Below are 20441 nucleotides of genomic sequence, written 5' to 3'. Positions count from 1 at the left end.
ACAGGAACATGTGAACAGTGCATGAGTGGCGCAATTCCAGTGTGAGCCATTAAGAGAGGAAGTGCACCTATGTAGAGAGAAGCAAACACACACCCATTCTCTCCCTGAAAGGTTAGCAAACAACTCCAGAAAACTTTCCATCTTACTAAACAGCTGTTACGACATGACTTTTGACTTGTACAACAAACAAAAGCCATCTGTATCTCAGTATTGTTCTAGGCATTATGATCACACATCCAACTCATGGTAGCAGTAATGAATTAGCCAACACTACCACGGGTTGCACATTTCACAACTATAGCAACAGCTGTTTGAAATCAATGCTTTTCATTAATGCTTCACTTCTAATGTCACTATGTAAAAGGCCAAGGAGGTAGCACACCCTCAACCTCATGGCTTTTTTTCTAACCACCTCCAGAAATCAGCTGAAAAACATGAAGGGGAGAAGAGCACCAATGTGAACAGATTTACTCTTCAGACATGCCACTTAATGAATGAAGGTCCAAACTGGAAGCAGTGGTAATACGGCCAGGGGATCAGTACATGCATTCACAACATGTTTCTCTCACACATGTTCAAATGTGTGGAGAAAGCTTTTCTCTCTCCTTCAAAATCTGCAAAAATCAGCTTTTTAGTCCCATTCAGAATCCAAACCAAACAGCTTGGAATAGATAAGGAAATGGGATTACCACTACTATGAAATATCACTCCACAAATGAGAATGTGAGAATCATTTTCAATAATTTGGCAAGGTAACATGTGCAGAAACACTTTAATAGTATGCATAACTAGTGAGGAATAGCATTTTATGCCCTTTAACTCACAGGGACATTTTTTACCTTTATGTCCAGATAGCCTCACCTAACAAGTGTTTGTAAACACTTAGCTTAGGAGAAGAAAAAGTACATGAAACAAAAAACATACCTCTCCTTTCGGATATCTGTATCTGTATTTGTCCTGGTCTCTCAATGCAAATTCTAATGGGTAATTTTCCTGAATTTCTTCATATGTCATTTCTTCACATACTCCCTAGAGAAGCAGAGGAAACATGAGAACATCAGTGTACCTTAACAGTCAGAAGACCAGGAAAGACATTGCTATTCCCAGCTGAGATCGCTTCTCTGTCATGAACTCACTGGGACAATGTTCCATTCTTTCTCTTTCAAGCTGAGGCTCACATTTCCTCTATGGAGAGAAACCTTCCTTCTGCCTATAATTATTTACATTTTGATACTCCCAAATGGAATTCAAGAACATAATCAAAATATTGACAGGTGTTAATAAAGACACTAATAAAAAGCAAAGCTTTTTAATAGATTCAGAAGATCCTTCTCCAGAAGTTCCAGAAACCTCAAAGGCTTGTGTGCAAGTGGAAGGAGAGTTAGGATGGAGACATCCTAAACTCCCTAAGAAGGGAATACTACATCCTGGGAGTAACTGCTGAGAAAGACATTGCCTGCATTCTCACAAAATGTGCCTCTGGGTGGTGAGACCAAGAGACAGGCCTGTGATTATTACCTAAAGAAGACTAATATAAATCTACGGTATAGATTTCTTGATAAGGATAATTGAACATGAAAAATCTAGGTGTGCGCCATTCTGTTTTCTTTTTGAATTTCAGGTGCTCCCCATTCTATTTTCGGGAAGATTCCAGGAGACTAGGAGGGATGCCATTCAGATCTTCCTGAAAACAGAACTGGGGAAGGGCACCTGAAAACAGAACAGATTCTGTGCCGTTTCGCACAGCCCTATGCAAATGCTCATCATTATCAACATAACACTCTATTACTATAAGTTTACTAGATCCGAACACTACCTGCCAGAGTTTTTCTCATTGTGGACACATTGACTCATCAAAATTCTTGAATGATATCATAATGAAACTCGGGCTCATCTGCTTGGACTGCCATGTGATTCACTCACATGCAGTTGATAAAATATTGTTTCCCAAAAAAAGTCTGCTTCTATTACGAGCATTGTCATATCAGCCCAAATTGCTACACACAATATTCTTCTCATAAAAATAAAAAACCATAGTTTTGTCTTTATTTATTATTTCTATTTTAAACTTTTGAGAAGGTGAGCTACCAAATACTTCTGCTTTGAAAAAACATTTCTGAAATAAGCTGCACATCTGAAATGAGACATGTCAGATCTAACTGATAAAACGCTATTAAAATAAAGTAATGAAGAACTCCTCAAAGCCAACATTCCTTATTTTGTAATAATGCTTTTATATAATGCTATTTATTTACACATCTTCTTAGCAAGGTGCTGTACAACTTAAATGTTTTTTCAGCCCTTCAAGGCTTAATCTCTAAAAGATACAAAGCCCTCAGGAGTTCTATTATTGCGCCATGAAAGTAATTTCTCTTTCAATAATTAAAAAACCACACTTTATGTTTGCAACTAAGAGAGTATCTTACCGCATCAATTTCATTCAAAACTTTCCACTGCTCATAAGGCACTCCCAAGGCCTCTGCAGTCTGAATAGTCCTTTTCATCTGGCTTGTCCATACTTTCAAATCTTTGATGTTTTGCTCATTAATGAAATGTGCCAAGCTCTTTGCAAACTGCAAAGGATATGGAGAAGGAAAAGGAGTTACATGAGGATGACAATGCCCTAGTTCTTCAAAGTATGAGATGATGAGACTATCCTTGGGCTCAGATCCAACAGAACAAATCCACTCATGGACAAAAGGCCCTCAAACTAGGTTAAATTATCAATGCTGCATCCCTAATGTATCACATTTGAACAATTCTTGGGGGTCCCCTGACCAATACAAGTGGCTTCCCACCCACCGCAATGAGCATAACAAGACTCCATTATTTAAGGTTTGTCTGGTCACATGCCCCTGCCTTGATCTTCAATCTTGGGAGGTATGCAAAAGCAAGGTAAAGGTAAAGGTTTCCCCTGACGTTAAGTCCAGTCATGAGGGTTGGTGCTCATCTCCATTTCTAAGCCGAAGAGTCGGCGTTGTCCATAGACACCTCCAAGGTCATGTGGCCGGCATGACTGCATGGAGTGCCGTGTATGCAAAAGCAAACATGTTTTGAAATTTACTTTCTGAATTAAATCTAGTTGTGCAGTGGTTAAATATGAGAGAGAGAGAGAAATAAAAGTATACTAGACAAATAAGCCATACCTCTTTTCCTCTTGGAGACAACCCCGTATCTCCTCCTATTCTTCCCTTTAGATTTAGTTCACTTTCACCATGTCGGCAGAGGTAGATGGAACGAGGAGTGACGTGGATATTCATGAGGTAGTAAACAATCCGGCTCTGGATATGGTCGATTACTCGGTTTACAAGGTAACTCCTTCCAACATCCATTATTTTAATATAAGAAAGATCCCTGTTATGATAAGAGACAAAACTGCTTTTAAGAATTACAGTATGTACTCTAGTACTTTCACGTATACCTACAGAGATCAGGAATGAGTTTCCCTAAACACACAACAGAGTGTGTTTAGGATAATATTTTGCTTTAGAAAAACAAGTAACGATATTATTGGAAAACACTATTTCTTTATTTTATAAGGACAAGCGTTGCAATTTTGGGAGATCCTTGGTAGGTTTCTAGCTGGGTGAAAGTGCTGGCTTCATCCCATACCATTCCACCCAATTTCATGTTCCTATTTCCTTCCCAGAAGAGTATCTGCAGTTCTGCCTATCAAACTACTCAGTTCTCAGTGAGATGAACTTCTTTAGTTATTTCTGTTCATCTGCAAACTTCTTAGGACGTACAGAACTATGTGCCCAAACCACAGTTAATGGGAGATAGATATATTGCATGTTCATTGTGACAAACTCATCTCTGAAAACAGACACTCAGAACTGTTTTTCTCCATTTTGCTGAATCATTCTTTACGTCCCCGTTTACTGCAACATTAGTTTCAGTTTTGATACTTCTTTTCAGTTACTTTTCCATACCAGAAGAAGTGCCTACAGACAACTTAATGACAAAGATGTTGCAAAGTAAAAGGGAACTGGAATATTATTGTTTTCTTACCTACTTCTTTTCAGGCTAAATTTTTACAAAGCAGAAAAACAAGAGTTAGGTTGCTACTGAAGTGGAAGACTGTGCCAGTCCAAGAACACATGACGGCTTCTGTATGTAATTCTCCAATGGGGATTTGGGGGGGGGGGGGGGGTCTATTTTTCCACAGTCACAGAATCATTGCATATGGAAGAGAATTCAGTCAAGAAACCCCCCCATAAACATAAATTCCTAAGTAGGCACAAGCTCAGCATCCCTGTGACAAGTAGTTCCAGAGACTATTTAAGATTCTGAAGCTAAATGACATGCATAATATTAATATTTTACTGATCACGTACTTATCCATATTTTCATCTAGTGTCTCATATGAATTCTTGTAACATTCAATCCTTTTCATGAAGTCTTCTGTAGCTTCATCACTCCCACAGTCAACATAATCAGGACTTCCCAGTTTCACTTGCTAATTGAGGCAGAAAAGAAAAAAACAGAAATATTCCTCAGAAGCCTTAAGGTATGCAACACATGAGCAAAAAGTCTAATCATTTAATGTCAAATTTAAGAAAGATTCATGCTATCAACAGAACCAGAACTTCTTGATATAAATGTACAGAGACTCTAACTTCAAAATGTTTAAACAATTTGAAACTTCAATATAAGCTGGGAGGATAATGTGGCTCTTTAACTGTTATCCCCAGAAAATCCTTCCTTTTGTTTCACTTGCCAGAATGCTCTTGGCCTTTGACGGCATGTCCTGGGTCAGGCCAATATTCTTGTCACGTTTTACTTCCATTCATTTATATCCCTGGGTGACCCCAAAAGAATCTCGAAGAATGTTGTCTGAAACTGAACACTAGTTTGTTTTTCCCAGGAAAATGGAGAGAAACAACTACAATTAATTGGCAGAGCAGACCAATAACAGGAAAGGAGATTCCACCTGAACATTAGGAAGAACTTCCTGACCATAAGAGCTGTTCAGCAGTGGAACTCTCTGCCTTGGAAAGTGGTGGAGGCTCCTCCTTTGGAGACTTTTAAACAGAGCCTGGGTGTCAGCTCACTCCAGCCGCTCCCAAATGAACACAAGAGACTCACTCTGTTATCACTGAGAACTTTATTGTAGGATACCTTGACACTCATAAAGCCGAGATTGCTAGTCGGCTCACCAGGACTCCCTTATATACACTCCCACCACATTCAAAATAAAATTCCCGCCTAGAGAAAACCCCGCGCAATCCTTCCCGCCAAGCACACCATCCGTTTCTCTTCAGGGCCGAGAACCACAGGTGCCTTATCAGTCTGTGATGTCAGCGACCTCGATTTCTGGCGCCAGAGTACAGGCCCTGAAATCAGGGTCCTGACACCTGGGTGGCCATCTGTTGGGGTGATTTGATTGTGCTTTGCCTGCATAGCAGGGGATTGGACAGAATGGCCCTTGTGGTGCCTTATGGTTATAGATAGTTTATATCCATCATCTCTAACATCTTCAGAAAAAGGTATGTGTGGTTCCAGTTTGAAAACCTACACTCAGTAAATGTTCTGACTTGGTAAATAGCATTTCTTATATCTGTGATCACTGATTTGCATGTATTATACATGCAAATGCCCTAGTCCCCTTCTAATATGTTTGTTGTTGTTGTTGTTTTTATAAAAGGACTTTGCAACATTATGAAACAATGATTTTAGTTTTAAAAAGTTATATAAAGTTAAGTATGAGCGTCTGTCAACTTATTATACATTTCATGGGGCTTTCTTAGGCACAGAATATCATATGATGCTTTGCCATTTTCTCTTTCTCAAATACAGCCTACAGTTGGTTGCCTTTAAGCCGTATATTTAAAAAAATTAGAGTTCATTGAATAGTTAGTACTTTTTAAAAAGTGAAGTACAATCATTACTGAATTTCTTCCTAATCTTCAGTTTGGGTGGCAAAAAAAACCCACTTGTATGACCAATTATCAGAGCCGGCCCTAGGTATTTTTCAAGTGTAGGCAAACAGAATTTTGGTCCCCCCCCCCCCCCCCGAAAGCAATCACTAAAAAATAAAAGTGTTGGATAAGCGAAAATGTTGGATAATAAGGAGGGATTAAAGAAAAGCCTATTAAACATCAAATTACATTAAGATTTTATAACAGGAAGATCTCGATGAATCAGGTTTTTCTCTCCTCCTCCACAGTGGAGGGGAACAGAAGCCCAAGTATGAATAAACAGCATAGCAGTATAATGACACAAAAGAAGTTCTCTGCTACTTATACTGGTTTAACATTTTGAGGGCTTTTAATATCCCAAGTAAAACAACAACAACACATAATTGTCCAGTATATGAATTGCAAAAGGAGCCATCAAGAACAAAACTCCAGGATGCAATAGGGGAATGGACTTCCTTATGTGAATATCTGCAGGTAACGGGATTAAAAAGCAAGTGATATAAAATCCACAATGCCAAAATAGAATATGAAGGTAGGTAAGATTGCAAGGGAGGGGGGGCAGACAAGGGAAACAACGATATTGCATGTGTGGCTTTGGTGTGCATACAGAAAACAGAAACGTTTCCCTTCTTATGAATTAAAAAATGTATTTACTACTCACCACAATATTTGCAGCAATGACCTCTGGATCAACACATACTGATTCCACAAAAAAAGTCTTGCATCCAAATGGGAATTGACATTTATGAAAGACGAGAAAAAATGAAAACTGATTAATAAAACAAAATGAGTCATGATTCATTTGCATACTTATTTTTACCAGGTTTGTTTTGCTTTGAAATAGCCCCCTATAAGATATTAAATACCATCACACCATCACTCTTTAGACAGAAAACATATTGTATTTCCCAGTTACTCTGGGACACTTCTAGGCAGCAGTTTTTTAATGACACAATTACAAATGAAAGGAGCAGGTCATTTTGGGGAGCCAGAGGGCAAAACAACTTGGAGCCTTAAAGCCATAAGGAAGGCTCCTTCCACCATGACCAGATTCCTGATCAGAGCTTAGGAAGCAGTATTTATTTGGATTACAATTTCCAGCTCACCCTGGTCATTTCTGGCCAGCAATCATGTTGCCTGGGGGTTCTTGGATCTGAAAGAATAACTTTTCCAAGTTCTGTTCCTGATCAAAATGCATAACTGATATCCCCAATGACAGCGAAATGTTGAAAAGGGTACATTGACACCCCACTTCTTTGCAACAAAATCTGTTTTGATGAAACAATAACAAAATAGTACACCAGAAGTGGGTTTTGTTAAGCTATCTTTTTAAGGATGTATGATGAAACTAGGGGGCAGTGTAATATATTGGTTTGAGTGCTGGATTAGTACTGTGGGATTTGGGATGCAAATCCCCACTCAGCCATGAAAACCCACTGGATGACCCTGGGCGAGTCACACTCTCTCGGCCTTAGGGGAAGGCCAGGATAAGCGTCTTCTGAATAACTATCTCCAAGAAAACCCTAGGATACGATAATCATTAAGTTGGAGTCAGCTCAAAAACACATAACATTAAGAGACAAGAAAATGTTCCCCTCCTTTCAACATTTCCCTCCCCCTCCAGCTTTCATTTACAGAGAAGCTATGTGAACAAAGTGATTAAATTTAATAAGGCATCTATGACATGCTACATGAAAAGACGATTAGTTAAAAGCTGCTATTAGAAATTCTAAAAAGGGTATACATATTGCCACCAAAAACTCTTCTAATAGATCTGATGAAAGCATGAGTTACCACTAATAGTTACTACCAGTATATGGAGCTACTCATTAACAGCATGAGTACGTATTAGTACAATTCAATGGAGAAGAAGCTGTACAAGAATGTACAGAGCAAAAACATTTGTTAACTCACCTTATATCCATTTTCCTCACCAAATTTATAGATGGTTTCCCTACGTTCCCTTGTAGTGTTTGTTGCATCAAAAACCTACAAAAGGAAATTAAGGAAGAAATAAGGGAAATGTAGCTAAAACATGAAAGACATGCATCAGCAATCACGTGAAATAGCTTTGCCATGCATATCTTTGACAAACATTTTCCATACACATTTAACACTAAGAGCAAAGATCATTCTAAGCATACATTTGAGAGCCAAATAGTGTAATAGTTTGAGAGCTGGAGTATGATTATGGAGACCAGGGTTCAAATTCCTATTTAGCTATGGAAACTCAATGAGCAATTCACATTCTCTCAACTTAAGGGGAAGGCAAAACCCCTCCAAACATACTGGCCCTGGATATGATCAATTACTCAGTTTACAGGCTTCTAACTGGAGGTAGCTATAGGATGCACACGATGCCCCTACTTAAGTAGCCCCACTGGCTCCCCATAAGTTTCTGGTCTCAATTCAAAGTGCAGGTTATTACCTACAAAGCCCTCAATGGTTCAGGTCCTGCCTATATACGTGACCGCACTCCTCCCCCCATGAATCGGCAAGGGCTCTGAAATTGGATGGGGGGCCTCGTCTCTGTCCCGCTACTTTCTCAAGCGTAATTGGTGGGGACAAGGGAGAGGGCCTTCTCGGTCCCAGCTCTCCAGTTTTGAACCACCCTCCCCAGGGAGTGTCATGGAACCCAGTTACAGGGCTTTGGTAATTCAGCCCTGTAACTGGGAGTCATAACATAAACAATCCCAGGAGCACCTGGCAGAAGAAGATAGAATATGCCTGGGAACTTGGGGCCGAAAGTATAAACAATTATAATTGGTCTAGTGTGTGAAAATGGTAGTAATGTGATATTGGGGGTGGGACTTGATGATATTTACGTGTGGTGTTACGTAGCATCAAAAGTTATAAAAATAGTTGTATGTAAACATTGGGTCATTCCTGACTTTTCCAAAGTCATGTGTTCTTCAATAAAGATTGGATTTGAGAGCAGCCATCTCTGATCTGCGTTCAGACTGACCCTTTGAAGTGAGCAGGACAATTAAGTCAGGAATCCCGTTCTCACCCTCCTGCAAATTTGCAGTGAAGTGATAATGAGCAGGGAAGGAGATCAAAGCCATGACGGAGCAAAGGGGCCTCCGCTGGGAGCTCTGCCGTTGGCAGAAGAGACATTGCAAGCCATAGCTTCCTCTACGGGGTACCCCAAGCCGGACGGCGTGACCCAGAGGATTCCCAGAGGGGGAAGAGGCGTTCCGGCGGCGGCAGAAACCAGTTGGGGATCTGGAGGAAGCATGCCGGAGACCGTGGCCCTGCGGTTATCCATCCTGGAAACTCACTTATCCAGGCTGTCGGATAGCGTGGGGAGAATAGTGCCAATATTGGAAGAGAATCTCCAAAAAGAGCACATCCGATATGGCGCCGAGAGAGAGCCAAGCAAAGGAGGCGATTGGAGCCAGAGGGGACAGCGAGCTTCAACGCAGAGTCCCGCGGCGGCAAGGGACGAGGGAGACGAGGAATACTGGCAGGAGCTGGAGTTCCGAGACAGAATGGCGCGCGAAGTGGAGCGCCAGCGAGCTCTGGGAACTCTGAGGCCGCCATCCCCAACAGAGCTCCCAACCCCCCGAATGGGCGTCGGGGTGGAAAGGCCACTGGGGCCAGGGATCGGGTCCAGTGGATTTGCAGGCGAAGGCGGAGAGGAGCGGGGGATCCAGGAAGAGGAGGAGGATGTGCCGTACGACGAGGAAAGGCGAGATGAGGGGGCTACAGCGAGGCCAGTATGCGGATGGGCGGAAGGGCCGACAGCGGCGGCAGACTTTCGGGAGCCGCGCAGAATGACCACCGGAGTGGGGCGCGGCGTGTTCCAAGGAGCCGCCCGAGGAAACCTGATGCAACCCTTCCCCATGCCTCCCAGACAGCATCAACGGGCCGCAGAATGGATGCCAAGAAGAGAAGATCTCAAACTGGAATACGGAGGGGAATCAGATGAACTGAACTTTTTTCTAATTAGCATCAGAGGATACATGGAAGACAATGCACACACATTCCCCTCCGAAGCAAGCAGGGTTCGAGCCATCGGCAACACACTAAAGCGAGGAGCAGCCAGCTGGTACGTGCAACTCCATGCCAGACACGACCCATGCCTGAGGTCAGTGCCCCGCTTCCTCGCCGCACTGGAAAACCGATTCAGAGACCGGCTAGAGCAATTGAGGGCTCGAGACCAGCTGAAAGGAATAAAGCAGAGGGACAAAACAGTGCCCGAGTACGCAGAGGAATTCCTACACCTCGCGGAAAGGGTACCAGAGTGGTCTGAAGTGACCAAAGTGGAGTTATTTAAAGAGGGACTACGCCCCGAGATTTTCAGCTGGGCAGCGCACAGAGATGACCCCGAAACGCTCCAGGGATGGATTCAACTAGCGGGGCGCGTTGAATCCACCCTGGCCCAAGTAAAGCGCTTCAGGAGCAGCGGCGGCCAGCAAAGACCGGCGGCGAGAGGTCGAGGAGAAACGAGGAAGCAGGAAAGACCTGGAGGGAGGCCGGGGATTCCCTCCAGAGGAGACGACAACAAACCTAAACCGGGATGCTTTGTATGTGGGAAGACGGGCCATCGAGCAGCAGAATGCTGGGCACGGAAGGGGGAGCCGCCAAAACCCTCAAAGCCCAAGCCAGCAACCGGGAGGCGTGCGGAGGAGGAGGTGCAAGCCCCAGAATCTTCAGAAAAATTGGTGAGTCGGGACAAACGCATGATAGTAGTGCCAATCTGCCTCTCGGGGCTAGAGAATCGGGCCACCTGCAAGGCATTTGTGGATTGTGGTTGTTCCAGGAATATTATAACTCCAGAGTTAGCAGGAGCGTTGAAATGCCAGCAGATGGCGCTTGACTCCCCAATTGCATTTTCGCAGCTAGACGGATCAGTTGCTACTGGGGAAGTATCTACAAAGGAAATACGGGAGGTCCCATGTAAAATAGGCAAATGGGAAGGAAGAATATCCTTTGTGATAGCCCCTATTGCCACATACCACGTAATATTAGGGATACCATGGCTCGAACAGGCAAATCCCGAAGTAGATTGGAGAGGAAAGAGCCTAGCATTTAAAGAACAGCAGACGCAATGGGAGATAAGCAAGATTGCAGAAGAGGAGGACGAGGGAGATGAAGAAGGTGAAATAGACCCACTGCTATTGCCACCTGAATACAGAGACTTTGTGGATGTGTTCAATCAGAAAGAGGCAAGTAAATTACCTCCCAAAAGGAATATAGAAGTAGAAATTGAAATAACCCCCGGAGCAAACTTACCAAAACCAAAAGTGTATCCCATGTCTGTGCAGGAGAAGGAGGAATTGAGGAAATACATTGATAAAAACCTGGCGCGGGGCTTCATTAAGCCATCCAATTCTCCTCTCGGGGCCCCAGTGTTATTCAGGAGAAAGAAAGACAACTCCCTAAGATTGTGCATTGATTATCGAAATTTGAATGCAATTACTAAGGACAATAAATACCCTATGCCCTTAGTAAAGGATTTAATTACCGTATTGAAAAAAGGGAGCATATTTACTAAACTTGATTTAATTGAAGCATATCATAAATTAAGGATCAAACCGGAAGATACTTGGAAAACTGCATTTTCCTGCGCATTCGGCCATTTTGAATATAAAATTTTACCTTTCGGTTTAAAAAATGGAGGCGGGTGCTTTATGCAGCTTATAAATGAAATACTGCACCCATTGTTGTACAGAGGGGTATTCATATTTCTTGATGATATCTTGATTGTGACTGAAGATAAGGAAAAGCACGTGAAATTGGTCCGGGAAGTTTTGCAGAGACTAAGAGAAGCAAAGCTGTACGCAAAACTGTCCAAATGTGAATTTAATAAAACTCAAATTGACTTTCTGGGGTATCGGATATCTCCAGAAGGGTTAGCTATGGATCCAGCTAAAGTATCAGATGTAAAAGAATGGGGAGTGCCTCAAACAAGGAGGCAATTGCAATCGTTTCTGGGGTTTGCAAATTTTTATAGATCCTTCATAAAAGGCTTCGCGCAAATAACTGCACCCCTTACTGAACTTTTAAAAACAAAAGGGAAAGGAGAGACAGCGAAAGTAAAAGCTCCTGGCGCCAAACTAAGTTGGACGCCAGAATGCCAAAAGGCATTTGAAACCCTAAAAGAATGCTTCACAGAAGGACCCATTCTAAAACACCCCGATATCAGGAGCCCTTTCATAATCCATTGCGATGCCTCAGACTGTGCGTATGGGGCAGTACTATTGCAAAAGGATCAAAATGGGAACTTAAAACCCTGTGGATATTTGTCCCGGAAGTTCAGCGAAACTGAAAGATGTTGGCCGATATGGGAAAAAGAGGCACTAGCCATATTAAAAGCCTTAGAATGCTGGCGACACTTTCTCGAAGGAAGCGGAATCCCATTTGAAATTTGGTCTGACCATAAGAACCTCCAGTATTTAAAGTCCCCTCGAAAATTGTCCCCCAAACAGATTAGATGGGCACAATACTTCAGCAGGTTCGATTTCCAATTAAAGTTTTTTCAGGGGAAGCAGAATGTCTTGGCAGATGCTCTTTCACGCATGCCTCAACACGAAGGAATACCCACAGCAAAAGAGGGAACAATATTCTCTGACAAACAATGGGGTTTAGCTGTCAGAACAAGAGCACAAACCCAAAAGGAGAACACTGCTATGGTTGAACTCGACGGAAAAGATAATTGGGGAAACGAGCTGAAACAGTCTTATGAAGGAGACCAGTGGATCGCATCCAATGCAGAACAGGGGGAGCAGAAGGGGGGATTTTGGTTTGTGAACAAGAAACTGTATATCCCAGCAACATTAAGGATCAAGATTTTGCATCGTTTTCACAACAACCAAAGCGCTGGTCATACAGGAATTACAAAAACAACAAAAGCAATAGCAAAACATTGCTGGTGGCCAGGGATGAGGAAGGACATAAAAAATTATGTTGTTCAATGTGATGATTGTGCCAGAAATAAATCGAGAGGAGGGAAGCCACTGGGATTATTACAAACAGTAGCAGAACCTACCAGACCTTGGGAATGTGTAGCTATGGACTTTGTGGGGGAACTACCGGTTAGCAAAGGACATCGTTATATTTGGACAGTATTGGACCTGTTTTCTAAACAGGCCCACTTTATAGCACTGACGAAACTACCATCAGCCGAGAAACTAGCTGAATTGTACATAAACCACATTTACAAACTGCATGGATGTCCCAGTAGAGTGGTCAGTGACAGGGGAGTACAATTCACAGCAAAATTTTGGGAAAAATTCCTGGAATTGCTAGGAGCAGAAAGGAGTTTAAGTTCTGCTTTTCACCCCATGACAAATGGGGCGGTAGAACGTACTCAGCAGACACTTGGGCAGTTCCTTCGAATGTACTCTAACATGAGACAAAATGACTGGTCTCGGTGGTTGGCTTTTGCAGAACTAGCTTTTAATTCGACTATACATTCAGCAACAAATAAAACCCCCTTTGAAGTAGTTTACGGGTATGAACTACAGCCTCTGCCCCAGCTGCCGAGATGGACAGAGAATGAGGGAACAGAGGCAGGGAAATGGAAAGCGCAAATGATGGAATGCTGGAGTCAAGTGACTGCATCCTTAAAAGAAGCACATAAAAAGTATAAAGTATTCGCAGACAGAAAGAGGGTGGAAGGTGATAAATTGGAGAAAGGAGATTTAGTGTGGCTAAGTACCCAAAACATCAAACTGGGGCTACCTTCGAAAAAATTGGGCCCTAAATATATTGGACCATTTAGAATACAGGGTGTTATCAACGAGGTGACTTTCCAGTTGGCATTGCCAAAAAGCTTAGGGAAAATACACCCTGTATTCCATCGTAGCTTACTGAAAAAATATATGGGTACTTTGGACAAAATGGACACATAGAATTATTGTTTTGTTTCAGGCTTGTGATGAAAGAAGAACCGAAGAGGAGGACGAAGAAAAGGAGGGCACCATGTCATGGAACCCAGTTACAGGGCTTTGGTAATTCAGCCCTGTAACTGGGAGTCATAACATAAACAATCCCAGGAGCACCTGGCAGAAGAAGATAGAATATGCCTGGGAACTTGGGGCCGAAAGTATAAACAATTATAATTGGTCTAGTGTGTGAAAATGGTAGTAATGTGATATTGGGGGTGGGACTTGATGATGATATTTACGTGTGGTGTTACGTAGCATCAAAAGTTATAAAAATAGTTGTATGTAAACATTGGGTCATTCCTGACTTTTCCAAAGTCATGTGTTCTTCAATAAAGATTGGATTTGAGAGCAGCCATCTCTGATCTGCGTTCAGACTGATCCTTTGAAGTGAGCAGGACTAGGCAAGCCCTCACAATGTCCTACTTCAGAAGGGACCTGAAAGCCTGGCTATTCAAACAAGCTTTTAAAAAACACCTAGCCCCTAGTTGATCTATTTATTTATTATGTCAGAAGCAAACCGAGGGTACAGTTGTAATGTATTTAAAAACATAAACAGATTTAAAAACTTGGCATTATACTAAATGTCCTTTGACTTCTAGCTGGTCACTTGGAGTGCCTCTAGTGTTGCTATAAGAAGGTGTGCATGTGACAGAGGTCAGACTGCATTGTAATAGATGGTCTGTGGTTTGCTCTTCTCCACATTCACATGGCGTGGACTCCACGTTGATCTATGAATTTGTTATTCAGCCTTGCACTTTATCCCATGCCCTCATCCCATGGTTACAGCTCCATACTTATTCCCATTCCCTGTCCCTATTGTTTACAGCCTGGCTATGTTTACATTAGCTATTGCAACTGACGGATGAGCACTGTTTTATTCTGAGTTTTATGTAATTGCTACATGCTTATGTGTTTTATTCAATTGTATTTTATATTGTGTTGTATTTCTTCTTTTAGGCACCTTGTGCCTTGTGTAAGCCGCCCCGGGTCCCTTTGGGGAGATGGTGATGGGATACAAGAATAAAGTTGTTATTATATTATTATTATAAGTAGTACTCTACCATAAAGATAGATCACAGGAATCTTTGTACCACTGACAGCAGAATGCTCAGTGCCAAACATGGAAAAGTACACAAAATATTTTCTACATTGTGGTAATTTTGTTGTAAATCAAAACTAGTTCATGATCTCTTCACAATTTAAAAATAGGTATTCAGTTCTACTAAACTTCCATAACATAAGCAAATATGCACCAAAACATATATAGACAGAAGAACAAAAAATAGCCAAAAGTACAGTATTAGCTTATAAGACTCAGGAAGATTGTGATCTAAAATATCAGAGCTCAAACTGATTTTTTTTTTAAAAATGGAAGATCATCACAATATGAAACTTCTTTATATTTCAGAATTTAAAATATAAATGTACAAAAAGTAGAGAAAAATTATCAAGCCAAGAACAATCCTTTGGAACAGCAAAGGGAAAAGAATATAGGGATGAATGTTAACAATTCTAATACTGGAGCAATGATGCCAGAGCCCTACAAACTTACTAACTATCCTAGAAGAGCCAGTTGAGCTCTCCTGTCAGGGATTACAGATACAAGACCAGAGAGTAAATCCCACAGAAATCCAGGCTTGGTTCATAGTATGTGAAGAGTGGGTTCAAGCTTCCCAAAGGGCTATGATGTAGGTGGACTTGAATTAGTCATTTCTGAACAACAAGCAATGTTATATATAAAGTGTGGGAAGATTTTTTAAATTTCTTGGCAAGGAATTCCCTTCCACACATTCCAGACCCATTTCTGCCCTTTTGTAACACCAGGAACGAGAAGCAGAACAGCACATTTTCTAAAAGCCCTCTCTCTACAAAATCCAGCCCACAATCATTTGAAAGGACAGAAAACAGAGGATCTGAATTTAAAGTTTAAAACATTGAAAACAGGAAGTAGCAAATCATAAAAAATTACTAAATTGGAAAAGGCTACATAACAAGGCTCAAGGATAATTCCTTTGTTGTAATTTCCATGTCTTTATTCACACTATAAAGAGAGAAACTGCAGAGAGTTATGTTTTCTTCACTTTAAAGGAAGGAGATTAAGAAAACAATGAAAACATTCTGGTGAAAAATGTACAATACTGGCATATGAGTAAACAAGTATTTCAAACAAGAAATACTTCCAAAAGCATAATAAGCGTAATACGTGAGAATGGTGTTTGTGGCCTAACTAAATCAATCATTCTAACCTACATTCAGAGGTATATACAAGGTGAAGGCAAAAGGAATCTGTTTCCATGTAGAGAGAGATGGAAATATTGTTCTCTCTGCTCCTATGAGCCAAGAAAGGCATCCCAGATTGCAACAGGACACAATGCTTTATAGTGAGTTGGTAATGCGAGTCTGGCTGTTTGCAGGCAATTCATTTCCCTTAAGTTTAGGACATTTTTTCTTAAACAAATAACACTTACTGCTACATGCCCATTTTCTTCACCAAGATATCGCCGAACATCATTCAGTGCTGCTAAGGCACACTGTCTTAAAAGTAAAGAGACAATATAACAATTACACTTCTGAAAGCAATGAATTTTTAAACAAAGAAACCTGGCAGTTCACACTCAAAGCTATAATACAATGGTCAGAAATTAATTTCGCTCGCCAAGTCATACTTTATAAACACAGAACAAACTAAGTATCTTGCTGTACAGCCCACAGCCAATACAGCTGCCCTAAGGTACGAATCTGTATTACTTCTGTATCACGAAGCACAGGAAAGCAGTTCTTAAGAGTCAATGTACATTTTCTCTGGGAATCTGACATCTGACTTTCCCTTTCATTGACCAAAATGATAACTAGCTGGTTACAGCTGCATCCAATGCAGAGAACATAGAGACATGTAAATCAAAACAACACCATAAAGGGAAACAAACAAGGCATGTTACTAACTTACTTTCGGATTTTTAGGCCTTCTTCATTGTCTGGCAGGAAGAACTCAAAGGACTTGTACGTTTTTACCAAATCCCGACGATACTGACCAACGTTAAATTCTGTGTGGAAACATCAAGAACATCAATCTACGCTGAACCACTTGACATTGAACGTTTTCTCCTGCATTTCATTCATATGCTAACAAATGGCAGGAGTTGCCAACTAAATGCCGAACCCTGGTCTTGGTGTTCTGGAGTCAAGGGCCTAGTTTACAGTGCCATGGCTTCCAAAGGCTTATGGTTGTGATACAAAGGAGCATCATGTAGAATGGACATGCCCCAGAACAATTAAGTGACTCCCAATATTGGGATGTTTCTGCCATCAGCTTATGTTCTCCTTATTTGCCCAGAAATTGTAGTAATAGTAATAAACTTTATCTTCAACCTGCCCTCTCTCCCCAAAGGGTCTCAGGGTGGCTTTCAAAAATAAGAAATGGCAAACATTCAATGCCATGTGCAAATAACAAATTTAAACAACTATAGCAAACAGTTAACATTTGTAATTCAACTCTAGTTTTTAAGTTAAAAATATTAATGGATGCTATCATTTCATTATCTCTCCATACTTGTTTTATTGCATCTATTTTTATTGTAATAAAAAAATAAAAAAGAATAAAAAATGAAAAGCAGCATAAAGGTTATGCATCCCTAAATTCAACCATCAATGGCTTGAAAGTATTTGTTCAAAAATCCATAAAGCGAACTTGATTTTGGCATTTTATTTTATTATTGCTTATAACAGTAATCACATTTCCCATGAACTATTGAAGTGGTGCCAGACCAGACATTCTTTCTCAACTTCTATCGCCCCTCTCTCAGCTAATATTTGAGATAAAAATATTGCTGTTGTGTGCCTAAGTCATTTCTGACCTGTGGTGACTCCACAGCAACCCTAGGCTTGTTTTGAAGGGGGTGGGGGTGGGAAAGGATTTATTCAGAATCCTTTGCCTTCTTCTAAGGCCACCTAGTAAGTTTACATTGCTAATATTCAAATGTTAGCCTCCAGAGTCATAGATCAACACTCAAGCCACTACACCATACACATTTGTTATAAGAATTACAACCCTGAAAATCCAGTTTGAAATTGAGTTGTTATTATTAACTATAGTTCTACAGGGTTGACCAAAACAAGCAACAGTTAATTTAACAAGTGTAGCAATCACTTCTAAAATCTGCCATCATGAGGTGGGAATGCAAGCCAAAGGTTTGGTACAGGTCATTTGCATCATGATCTATCAGGGTTTGAAATCCAAACCAGTTTATTATAGAATCATCCCTGAAAGTACTATCACTTACACTCCTGAATAATTCCATCTCCTTTACTTCCTTCAAAGTCAAGCTCATCTATGGATCATGTGTTTCAAGTTCCTAGTTCTAACACCCTACTGCAATTAAGCCACAGGCAAAGCCTAAACACAAGGAACTCATGCAATGATCTCTTCCTTCCCTATAATCATGACTTTACCTTTCTTTGTTGTTTCACTTAAGCTAGAATGCTGAGGCAGAGAACCACCTTCTGTTCTTTGTAAAACACTATGCACATTTCTGGAACTGTATAAAGTTGCTACTGTTAATGATTTTTCAGCACGATTTCCCCCTGATCTGTTTATGCTGAGAGAGAAAAGGGTTTTCACCTTTTGTAGGCACGCCAATCCAGTTCAAGTACCGAGTCAATTTCTTTGAGATGTAAGTCTTTCCTCTTGCTGGGAGACCAACCATGACAATCAGTGTAGGGCAGTTGGTCATACATACTGAAAAAAAAGTTGAAGAATGGTTTGCATTTGTGTCAAACAAAAATTCAAGATATAATTAGTAATGTCTACACAATGTGATTGAAAAACATACAAGACATGAGCATGCTGTTTTTCTCACTGCAGTTCTGTCGACAGTGCTGATATTTTTCCAGCAAAAGCCTTGTCCAACTGAGTTATGTGAATTTTGCAAGATTTCATTTTAACCAACACTTCTAAAATCAACTCATTAACGTTTTGACAAGGATTTATAAATCTAAGAAATATATAAGCTTTGACATTAATTTTTTTCAAGATATCACAGATTTAGGGAGCCCCCGGTGGTGCAGTAGATTAAACTGCTGAGCTGCTGAATTTGCTGAGCGAAAGATCGGTGGTTTGAATCTGGGGAGCGGAGTAAGCTCCTGCTGTCAGCTCCAGCTTCTGCCAACCTAGCAGTTCGAAAACATGCAAATGTGAGTAGATCAATAGGTACCGCTCTGGCGGGAAGGTAATGACGCTCCATGCAGTCATGCTAATCACATGACCTTGGAGGTGACTACAGACAACGCTGGCTCTTCGTCTTAGAAATGGAGATGAGTACCAACCCGCAGAGTCGGACACAACTAGACTTAAAAGTCAGGGGAAAACCTTTACATTATCTCAGATTTGCTGATTTATTCCCTTTACTACAAAAACAAAAACAATTCCCAACTGAGAATAAACACATGATGGCATGAATTTACATGTGAGGGAAACAGAACTGAATAGTTTCATCATGTCCATATTCACATAACAGCTCTCATGATGCTACAACATACAGGTGTTTATTGCACAATACTAGTCAGTGGAATATGGCTGAGAGAGAGTGATCACCCAATGGGTTGCCATGGCTGAGAAAGGATTCAAATCTTTGTCTCTCCAAGTCTTAATCAAATACTCAAAAAAATTGCACCAGGCTAGCTCTCTACACCACATATATTGCATCAATAAGTATTACAACAACAGTGTCAGGAAGAGGACTATTATTTCTACATTTGGCTAAAAAGTGGTGCAAAAATAAACAAGTCAGTAGCTCAGGTTGAAAGACAGTGGCTTTCTGTTGTCCTAAGAAAAACAAATAACTGAATCAGAGACTGTAAAGACTGTCTTCCGAGCCAGAGCAACTCCAATGGTACAATATTCTAGATTGCAGATGCAATCCAAGAAAGATTCCTCTATTCTGCCTAAATAATACTCCACAGCTGATAAAGAACTCTAGTGCTTCTTACAGCTATTGCTTCATTAAGATATAAATTAAAACTAAGCCCTCAGCCTTGACATAATTTCCTGAAATGTCACAAAATACATATTAATCAACACCAACTCTAGTTTCACAATGGAAATATTGTATTAAATAATAAGATCCCCAAAAAGAATCAAGTTCTAAATTGCACACAGTGACCCCACTAACTTGGAATTTATTTGTACAAATGAGCTAGTTTCCAACAGCTCATTAATCACTTTTTATTTTCAACTGCTCTGTCATTTAATCTATTAATCAGTTGTGTTGTTTGAAAAAAAAGTATTCAACAACAGCACTCCAACAGGAAAAAAATTGTGAACTTATAACTGAAGCTGTTCTGCTTCACACTCATTATTTTAATTAATTAGATGCCAGATATATTGGATATATACCCTCAAGAAAACATTTTGGGAACCTACAAAGCTAATTCACAGAATTTCATAATCCACTGAAATGGTTTCTAGGCCAAGGGAATCGGAGGAAAACAAGAGAAACATAGGACGTGTTACTGCTATCCCCCTTTTTAAAAGAAAAGATAAGCTTCACTTGTTCACTTTTAACCATTCTTACTTTAAAACATTCAATTCATTGCTTTATTGCAGTAAACAGGGCAACATATAAATTAG

The 20441-nt window shown here is 40.7% G+C and overlaps 1 protein-coding gene across 3 annotated transcripts in view; it reads right to left on the bottom strand.

The window, feature by feature from the left end:
• pfkfb4 (6-phosphofructo-2-kinase/fructose-2,6-biphosphatase 4) overlaps positions 1–20441 on the bottom strand; it is an 81860-nt gene that overhangs the window by 14996 nt on the left and 46423 nt on the right. For all 3 annotated transcript variants that reach the window (XM_062970019.1, XM_003217693.4, XM_008105165.3), the window contains exons 2-10: positions 18435–18551; positions 16764–16860; positions 16285–16351; positions 7836–7910; positions 6583–6639; positions 4338–4459; positions 3147–3354; positions 2427–2573; positions 925–1029 (exon numbers count right to left, since the gene is read on the bottom strand). In XM_062970019.1, coding sequence (XP_062826089.1) covers positions 925–1029; positions 2427–2573; positions 3147–3354; positions 4338–4459; positions 6583–6639; positions 7836–7910; positions 16285–16351; positions 16764–16860; positions 18435–18551 — 995 coding nt within the window. The remainder of the gene's footprint in view (positions 1–924; positions 1030–2426; positions 2574–3146; positions 3355–4337; positions 4460–6582; positions 6640–7835; positions 7911–16284; positions 16352–16763; positions 16861–18434; positions 18552–20441) is intronic.

This window comes from Anolis carolinensis, chromosome 2 (genome assembly GCF_035594765.1).
Source record: "Anolis carolinensis isolate JA03-04 chromosome 2, rAnoCar3.1.pri, whole genome shotgun sequence".
NCBI lineage: Eukaryota > Metazoa > Chordata > Lepidosauria > Squamata > Dactyloidae > Anolis > Anolis carolinensis.
The sequence above is the reverse complement of the archived record's forward strand: the minus strand, read 5'-3'. Positions and strand labels throughout refer to the sequence as shown.